The sequence below is a fragment of the Furipterus horrens genome, unplaced genomic scaffold, assembly GCF_987537825.1.
Source record: "Furipterus horrens unplaced genomic scaffold, mFurHor1.1.pri manual_scaffold_17, whole genome shotgun sequence".
In the NCBI taxonomy this organism is placed as follows: Eukaryota; Metazoa; Chordata; class Mammalia; order Chiroptera; family Furipteridae; genus Furipterus; species Furipterus horrens.
Window position 1 is genome coordinate 58,922,406 of NW_028327187.1, and position 9,636 is coordinate 58,932,041.

General features: G+C 40.5%; 1 protein-coding gene across 1 annotated transcript in view; it reads left to right on the forward strand.

The window, feature by feature from the left end:
- LOC149991095 (centromere protein I-like) overlaps positions 1–1,637 on the forward strand; it is a 74,905-nt gene extending 73,268 nt beyond the window's left edge. The window contains 2 exon segments of the mRNA XM_090264075.1: positions 241–282; positions 961–1,637. Of these exon segments, the coding sequence (XP_090120201.1) occupies positions 241–282; positions 961–1,062 (144 nt within the window). The 3' untranslated portion in view covers positions 1,063–1,637.
- The last annotated feature ends 7,999 nt before the right edge of the window (positions 1,638–9,636 follow it).

Consider the following 9,636-nt stretch of genomic DNA (forward strand, 5'->3'; position numbering starts at 1 on the left):
CCAAAATAATGCTCAACTTTATCCACTGTGGTTTTATTTTCCTTCTGCTTGTGCTTCTAGGAAAAATATGGGAGGTTATAGTAGGTATTTATTCAAAAGGAATCCAAGAGTGATGGTAGAAATAGAATGTAGCAAATGAATCAGTGAAGAGCTATCTTAATTTTGTCATTTTTGCTAAGTATTTCCATCCTCATATGTCCCTATGTCTTTATTTTGTGTTTTTGTTTTTGTTATTTTAAGGAATGGACAGAAGAAAGTACAGTAAACATGAGCTCCATTCGGGTAAATAAATATATTTTATCATGCTCAGAGATTTCATATAGCTTCATTTTATCAAAAGATTTTATACCTTAACTTTTCCCCAAGTCTTAAGTCTGCTGCATCCACAAAGTCAAAGTGAAGTGTTTACCTTCTGAATTCATCCCCATGACTTTTGTGTGAATTTATTGGCACATGCCCTCTATAGTGTTCTCTAAAAATATAACTATTCATCATTTGACTCTTGTTGTGACCATGTGTCTCATTTTAGAAGTATAGTTGATGAATTCAAAGTGTGATTATAATAAAGCTGATTTAACAAATCCAAACACAGTTGTCTCGTTAGTATATATTAAATATATGTACATATTTAATATAGGCAGTATTATAATAACGACTGCTCCTTTGTTGTCAGTTTTAGTTGCTAAATTCCTAGAGGGTGGGAGTGATGACACATTTCCATTTCCCAGTAATTACTCAGTTGAACAGCTACATTTTTTGCAGACATAATAAAAGGAATGTTTAGCCCTTTGGCACTTTTTGGTTTGACTATTACTTGGTGACTGAGTTCCAGTTATGAATACATATCCTCTAACTCTTGGTATGTGCACCCACAATTGGGACCTTTTATTAGACAGAGAAGGTAGAGAATAAGCATAGTAAATATTCAGTAAGTAATTTTCTCCTTTTTTGTGCCTACAGGGAAAGAAATGGAACGGGTATTTGGACTATTTATTTTCAGAGGGCTTACAAGGCTTGAAACTTTTCATACAAAGTAGTATTTGTCATTCTTCTGTCCCCTGATCAGAAAGTAAAAACCCCAGGATCAACGTGAAATGAATGCTGACAGAAACAAGCCAAGCGTACCAGATTAAATTCCTTCCTTGTTGCCTAAGAGGCCAAATGGCTCACCTTGAGTTTCCATATTCTTTTCACCAATAGACTGCCATCCTCCAGGAGTGCTTGGACTGACCTTTGGTCATGGCCCAGGAGAGCTTTGATGTGGCTTTGATTTTCAATATCTAGGTTCTTTAATGCAGTAGTGAAAAATGATTTAATCATCAGGCTATGCCTTTCACCAAGTTATATATAGAGATATATCCATTATGTGGTGGGGTTTTTCACATTCCTGTGTATAAGTTGCCTTGATGGAAGACAGCAGGCAGTATACAGTGGCAGTTAAGCCACAGACATGCTTACGTAAAATACTCTGCTGCCTCTATGAAACCTCTGTAAATAGTGCCATTTTTATGGCTGTGAACAATAACACCAGCACAAAGTTTACAAGTAGTTGGTTGATTACTTGGTCTTCACTGGTAGCAATTTGATGAAAAAGGGAAGGAAAGAGAATTATGCGATAATAAAGATATTCCTGTTTATTACTGGTTTGATTTCATGGAACTTCTCTATTTTCTGTGTATATATGTATATGCCTCGTTTTTAAGTGTTCAGGCACTAACTGCAACTTTATTTTCAGGGATAAATTCAGAAGCTTTTTAAAAAATTTATAATATCTAGAATATCTCACTGAGTTTACTGTAAAATTTTGCTTCAGTGCTGCCGAATAACTCCATCTTTTAATAAAATTTATACCTTTTGAGAGAAATCCAGGTGAATTTTTAATTTTAGGACACATTTTTGCATTTCTTTTTTTTTTTTTTCTCTCTTTTAAAGCGAAACAAAACCCTAAACTATGTTATTGGATAATGTTCAGAATTGAATCCCATCTATTCATCCATTTTTGGATTCAACACATGTTTATTGCACTTACTATGTACCAGGTATTCTTCTGTTTGCTGGTTATACAGCTGTGGCCAATACAAAGTACCAGCTTTTGTGGAGTTTACTATATCCCATTGGAGAAGATATATAATAAAATGTAAATAAATATATAAAATAAGGTGCTATAAGGGAAAAGCAAGGAATAGAGACTGAATTTTGAGAGGGTTGCTATTTCAGATATGGTGGTTAGAGAAGGCCTGTTTGTGGATGTGACATATGCAGAGGCCCTAATGAAATAAGTGTATGGGCCATGTGAATATTTGGGGAAAGAGCGTTCTGGGCAGAGGTAAAGGCAAGTGAAAAGGCTTTAAAATACTAGCTTACTTGACCTGTTTGAAGAATAGCAGAGGCTAGTAAGGTTAAATAAAGCATAGTGATTAAGGGGGAAAAGTGGTAAGAAGTGAAACAGGGGGAAGTCAGAGAATAGTTTATGAAAGTCCTTATAACCCAGAATGGGTAGGTAGTGGGACCTAATTAGAAGGATTGGGAACAGAGCAGTGATATAATTTGACTTACCTATATACAACTGCAGTGTGAAGCTTAGACTGAAGAGGATTTAGGGTGAAAGCAGAGAGACCAGTTGGGTTATTTTACTGTCCCAGGTAATGGTCTTAGATTAGTGTAGTTGATGAGGAGGAGCTGGTTAGATACTGGAATCCGGCTCTACTTTAAAGGTAGAGAAGGTAGAATCTGCTGATACCTTGAGTATAAGGACAGGGAAAGAGATAGGTAAAGGATAACTCCTAGGTTTTTGAGCAACTGGTTGAGTTCTGGGATGCAGAGATGAGGCATACTGGAGGAGGAACAGATGTGGAGGACCATGGAATCAGGAGTTCTATTGTGGCCATGTTAGGTTGGAGATGCTGAGTTGTCAGTTGAATGTCCAAGTCTAGGTTTCTAGGTGCAAGTTGGGAGTAACAAAGTTAATTTGGGAGTTATTAGTGAATAGCCATGACATTGGATGAGATCACTTAGTACAGCTGGAAAAGAGACGGTGGCAAAGGAATGAGTCCTGGGGACGTGCCAATGTTAAAAATCAGAGAAGGGGAGGAACTGGAAAAATACTGAGAAGGACCCGCCAGTGAGCTAGAAGAAAAGTAAGGAACTGGCGTGCTCTAAGCCAACTGACAAAAATGTTTCAAAGGAATATTTAATGGTGTGGGATGTTGCCTGTATACCTGGGAAAAAGAAGCTTTAGCTACTTCAAAGTAAATGTGATAGCTTCCCCAACAGGTAACCTCATAAAGAGAGTTCTATTTTTTTTTTTTGAAGGCTAATAAAATTTCTTTTTATTAGTAATTAGGTTCTTTGAAATCTATTTTGTTTTTAAGTTTGTACTTCAAGTAAATTTTTAAAAAGATTTGTTTATTTATTTTTAGGGAGAGGGGGAGAGAGGGAGAGAAACATCAATGTGTGTTTGCCTCTTACGCACTCCCAACTGGGGACCTGGCCTACAACCCAGGCATGTGCCCTGACTGGGAATTGAACTGGTGACCCTTTGGTTTGAAGGCCGGCACGCAATCCACTGAGCCACACCCACCAGCCAGGGCTCGACTAACTTTTCATATGGTTTTTCAGAACAATATTTTGATCTTTAAGATCATGTAGCATTTGCAATTATGAGAAGGGATTTGATGATTTAACCCCTAATAATCTTCAGATTATTAAGGAAGCTTTTCTAAACTTAAAAAGTCTACATCCCAAAAGAGAAAAATTTCCCTTAGGTTTGTCATTCAATAGTTATTCCCTGGACACATTTTTGCTTCAATTTTTCTTCTCGATCAATGTTTTAATTCACTTAAGATTAGCTATATGGCTATATAAGCCAAACTTAATGATTTGGAAACTTTTGAAGGCCCTTCATGGCAAAGTAAAACAAGATTTATGTAAGAATAGCTGTTTTGCTTTGGTGGAAAAGATGTTAGAAAAAATAGAAAATTTTGTTTATTATCCCAGTTGTACAAAAGAATACTTCCTTTACCTTGTTTTTGTGTAAAATTGTTGAAGTTATAAATATTGACTTAATGTTCAATGTTAAAGTTGTTACTAGATTTCTAACACTTATTTTTCTTTTTAACATCACTTCTTTTTCCTCTTTGTCTTTGGGGTTATCTGGGAAGAACAGTAAGTAAGTCTGGTGCCTCGCATAACTTACTAACAGATTAGAAATTCTCTCTTTACCTTTTATATCACAAAATGGTTTACTATAAGGAAAAAAATACTCTCTAAAATTGGTCATGTGAAAAATTCTATTTCTAATAAATATGGATGCTGTGGACTAAAAAAGGAAGGGGAAGGTAAAGAGGAGAGGAAAAAAGAAAAGAAAAATAAATAGAAATAAAGAAAGAAAGAGAGAGAGAAAGAGAATAAGGGGAAGGGAGAAGAAAAGGAAAGGAAGGGGAAGGAAAAGAGGGGGAAAATTAAAATTAAAAAAATAGAAAGAAAGAATGAAAGAAAAAGAGAGAAAGAAAATAACGGGAAAGGAAGAAGAAAAAGAAGGGAAGGGGAAGGAAAAGAGAGGGGGAAACATTAAAATAAAAAAAATAGAAAGAGAAATCAGAGATAGAGAGAAAGAAAAGAAAGGGAAAGTAGGAAAGAGATAGAAGAAGAGAAAAAGAAAGAAAGGAAGGGGAAGGAAAAGAGAGGAAAGAATAAAAAACAAAGGGTTTTTACTCAGTTCCACTTTTAGGCGCAGTCTCCTTTTTTTCTGGATTTGCCCCTGGTCAAAATTCCATGGGTTTCAAATCTTTTCTGGTTGGTTGGCTGGTTGTGGGGAGATCCAGCTTGATTCTGGGGTTGCTAGTCTCCTATTTGTGGGCCTGCCGCTGCTCTGCTGTGAGCCGCGTTTAGTTGTCCCCTCCTGCGGCACCCTCAGCCCTCCTCAGGTTTGTCTAGCAAAGCTGTTCTGCTGTTGGGCCAGCGTGCACATGCCAGTAATCTCTGCTCTGCCTCCAGTCATGTCTCTATTCCTGAGCTACAGCATCCGCTGGAGTCCCTGGTTATAAGCCTGCGTGTGCTACCTGCTGGCCTGGGGTCCCCACAGAGGTGGCGCCGCAACTTTCCCAAATGAGTCCCTTTCCTTGCCTCAAAACTGTCTCTTTGTTTGGTAGGGCTCTGGCGCAATCGCTCAAAGTGCCGGGGCGTGCGCCACTTGCCGGCCTAGGGGTCTCCCCCAGTCTGCAGTTCCACTGCAGCTTTCCCGTGTAGGCCCCTCTCCTTGCCTCAAAACTTCCCTTTTGTTTGGTAGGGCCCTGGCCGGAGTGCTATGTGTGCCTAGAGTTCAGAGCTTTCAGTCCTGAGTTGCAGCCAAGGTGGTCCCCACCTAGACTCAGTTCATACAGTTTGTCCCAGTCTGGGTTGTTCACTGTCCTCCCACACCTCGGGCCTTTTCAGCCAAATCCTCTTGCTGATTCCCTTCGAAACTTTGTTGGTCAGTGCACCCCTGGCAGGGGGAAGCCTCCAAGCAGCTCCTGGCTAACAATCCAGTCAGGAGCTGCCCCCCTCGGGTGCCGTACGGCAGACACGCCAGTCCCAGAGGCCCAGTGACTCAGCCTAATGTGTGTGGCTGAACTTTCCTTCATCCTTCATGATGCTCCCACACTCCCTTCCCTGTTCACGCTGTCTGAAATCCACACTCACTCACTCCTCTCCATGTTTGCACCTGAAGTCCTTCCGTGGTGAGAGCGAGCAGATAACGCTAGTACCTACTCCACCGCCATCTTCCTCCGTCTCCCTACTATGCTTCTTAATTCCTGCATCATCTCCCTCCCTTTTCCCCCTTCCTCCTCCCTGCTGACCTCCCCACAATATGTTCCCCATACCTATAATTCTTTTTCCACTCTCGTTGCCTACTTAGTTTGCCTTTGTTTCAGTTCCCTAGCATTTGTTGTTGGTTGTGATACAGTTTTCATTTTAACGTTCGTAGTTTTGATCCTCCTTCTCCTAAACAAGTCTCTTTAACATCTCATGTAACAGTGGTTTGGATCTAATGAACTCTTTCAGTTTTACTTTGTCCTGGAAGCACTTTCTCTGCCCTTCTATTCTGAATGACAGTTTCGCTGGATAGAGTATTTGTGGCTGTAGGTTTTGGATTTTCATTACTTTGAATATTTCTTTCCAGTCCCTTCTTGCCTGCAGGGTCTCCTTTGAGAAATCAGCTGATAGTCTAATTGGTACCCCTTTGTACATAATTCTTTTCTTCTCTCTTGCTGCTTTCAAGATTCTCTCTTTATCTTTAATTTTTGACATTTTGATTACAATGTGTCTTGGAGTGGTTCTACCTGGGTCCAGTTTATCTGGAACACTCTGTGCTTCCTGGACCTGTAAGTCTATTTCTTTCCCCAAGTTAGGAAAGTTCTGCTTCATTATTTTTTCACATAATTTTTCCATTTCTAGTTCTTCTTCTTCACCTTCTGGCAATCCTATGATTCGGGTGTTGGCCCGCTTATAGCTGTCCCAGAGGTTTCTGAGCCTCTCCTCATTTTCCTCACTTTTCCTTTCCTCTTTCTACACTGGTTGACTGTTTTCTCCTTCCCCATGTTCTGATTTGTTGATTTGATCCCTGGTTTTTCTTCCCTCACCACTAGTTTCGTATGTGTTTTTGTTCATTTCAGCAGGATTAGCCTTCATTCCTTCCCCGTCTTGTTTAAGATCTGCTGTTAGGTCTTTAAGCTCTCTTATAACCAAAGTTCTGATCTATGCCTCAGAAAGATTTCCTATCTGCTGATTCGTTAGATCAGATATTTGCTGGCTGGTCAGCTGCGTCACTGGGATCTCTATCATGATCTCTGTCATCCTGACAGTTTTGTGTTTACGTTTGCTTCCTGGGCGGTGTTGTCACACCTCCTATGCAATAGTGAGCAGAGCCCCGTGGACTTGTCACTACCAGGCGACCCTTCTTACCACGCTGTGGCGTTTTGTGTGGGGGAGGGGGTTCAAGATGGGTTCTTGCCATTTACTCTCCGCAGAGAGACCGGGAGCTTCTTGCTCTGTCCCCGCCCCCTCTGGCCTTCACAGTCTGAGGCAATAGAGGTCTGCCTTCCCCGACACTGAAATCTCAAGCTGACAGGTCTGGTCTGCCTGCTCCCTAGGCATTTGTTGCCTCTCTTTAAATAAGGGTGTCTGTGCTTACCGCCATCCTGCTGCCATCGCTGCCAGCTCAGCTTGACCTCTCTGCCCCGGCTTCACCCCTCCTACCCCTCTGGATGTGCACCACTTGTTTATAACTTCATACGTTGGACTTCCATGTAGCTTTATTTTTGGAACTTCTGGTTATTTCTGGTTTTGTGGTAGATGTATTTCTTCTAAGTTGTGGAGGGAGACGAAGCGTGTCAGTCTAGTACTCCATCTTGGTCAGAATGCTTCTAAGTTGACTATCTTATTGTCACTCAGTTTTCCCACTGGAACCTTGATCTGCCCCCCTTTTTTGGGCGGTATTTCTCTGTCTCCTCATTTTGATAGCTTTCTGTGTTTGCGTCTGTGTCTTAGGTAGAGCTGTAGCACCTGTTACATTGTGAGGGGAGGAGCCTTAGGTATTCATCAGCGCTGGTGACCCATTTCACCACGTTGTGGTACAGTATGTGGGGGAGTGGCCTTCAGGGAACAGTGCCACTCACCCCACATTCACCCTTTTCCCAGGCACTACTCCTTTTGCCTCTGTTGAGAGACTGGCAGTTTGGTAAAATTTACCTGTGAAGACATCTGGCCCAAGGCTTTTGTGTGCTGAGGGTTTTTAAATTACTGCTTCAATTTCACTAGTTGTTATTGGTCTATTTCTCACAAATAGTCAGATTTCTTGGTACAGAGTTGTTCATAGAATTTCTTACAATCCTTTGTATTTCTGTGGTATTGGGTGTGATTTCTCCTCTTTCGTTTCTGATTTTACTTATTTGGGTCCTCTCTTTTTGATGACTCTGGTTAAAGGCTTTTCAAATTTGTTTATCTTTTCAAACAACCAGCTCCTGGATTTATTGATCCTTTGAATTGTTCTTTTAGTCTCTATGTCATTTAACTCCACTCTAATCTTGATCATTTCCTTCCTTCTACTCACCTGGGCTTTGCTGTTGTTCCTCTAGTTCTTGTTGATTTAGGGTTAGGTTGTTTATTTGATATTTTTTCTGTTTCTTAGGTAGGCCTATATTGATATGAACTTCCTTCTCTGGACTGCCTTTGCTGTATCCCACAGGTTTGGGGCTATTGTGTGTTCATTTTCATTTGTTTCCAGAAACTTTTGATTTCTTCCTTTATCTCATTGTTAACCTATTATTTAATAACATGTTATTCAGTCTCCATGTACTTGAATGTTTCTGAGTTGTTTCCTTGAGGTTGGTTTCTAGTTTTAAGCCACTGTGATCTTAGACAATGTTTGATAAGATTTCCATTTTCTTGAATTTGTGAAGGCTTTTTTTATGTCCTACCATGTGATCTATCTTAGAAAATGTTCAATGTGCATTTGAAAAGAATGCATATTTTGCTTTTTTGGGGTGAAAGTTTCTGAGTATATCAATTAAGTCAATTTGATCTAGAGTGTTGTTCAGTGCTCAATATCTTTGTTGTTTCTTTGCTTGAAAGATCTATCCATTACTGACAATGGAGTGTTAAAATCCCCTATGATGAATGTGTTGCTGTAATCTTTCTTGAATTCCTCCAAGATTTTCCTTATATATTTGGGTGCTCCTATTTTGGGTGCATATATGTTTACAAGGGGTATATCTTCTTGGTGGAATATTCCTTTATTATTATAAAGTGTCCTTTTTTGTCTCTTTTTATGGCCTTTGTTTTGGAATCTATTTTTTCTGATGTTAAGTATTGCTACCTCAGCTTTTCTTTCATGTCCATTGTATTGATATATGTTTTTCCACCCCTTCACTTTCAGCCTGTGTATCTCTTTTGTTGAGGTGGTTTCTTGTAGACAGCATACATGTGGATCATGTTTGCTTATCCATTCAGCTAACCTATGTCTTGATCTGTCCCCGATTCTTTCCAATAACATATGGTTTTTGGTGCATTTTCTGACTGTTTTCTGTGTAGGACCAACCTGTGTAAAAGGGACAGCTCTTTCTGCTTGGCACAGACAGCAGCTCTGTCTGGATGCCATGGCTGACTGGGGCCCTAATCCCCCCCTCATTGGGCCTGTCTCTATTCTCTCTGCTTTTGGGTTTAGTGGATCAGAGCCCGAGGATCATTGTAGCATTTAGTGTTTAATTAAGAGCCCTTTCAGAGCTTTTTCTTCTTTCCTCTGCGGAAATGTATCTAGAAGGATGCTCCTGAGCCTGGCCTCAACTGATCTACAGAGCCTGTAATATCGCAGGTTGGGGTTGGGCTCACTTGTCTTTGAGGGATTCTGGCTGGCTGCAGCAAATGTCTGGTGTTCAGCTATTGGCTTTCCAGACCTCAGCTTGCTGCTCTCTTGCAGGAGGATTGGGCCCAAATTCTCTACTCTGAACAGCCCTCTGCTTGCCAGCTCTACTGAGGGGGCCCACAGACCCTTCAGTGTGATAAGTTCTCTGTTAGTTGAGCATGCAAACTCCAGGTCCCTGCCGAGTCTCAGATCTGCCTCTGCACCCCTTTTAAGAGTTTCTATGTGGCCTACACACT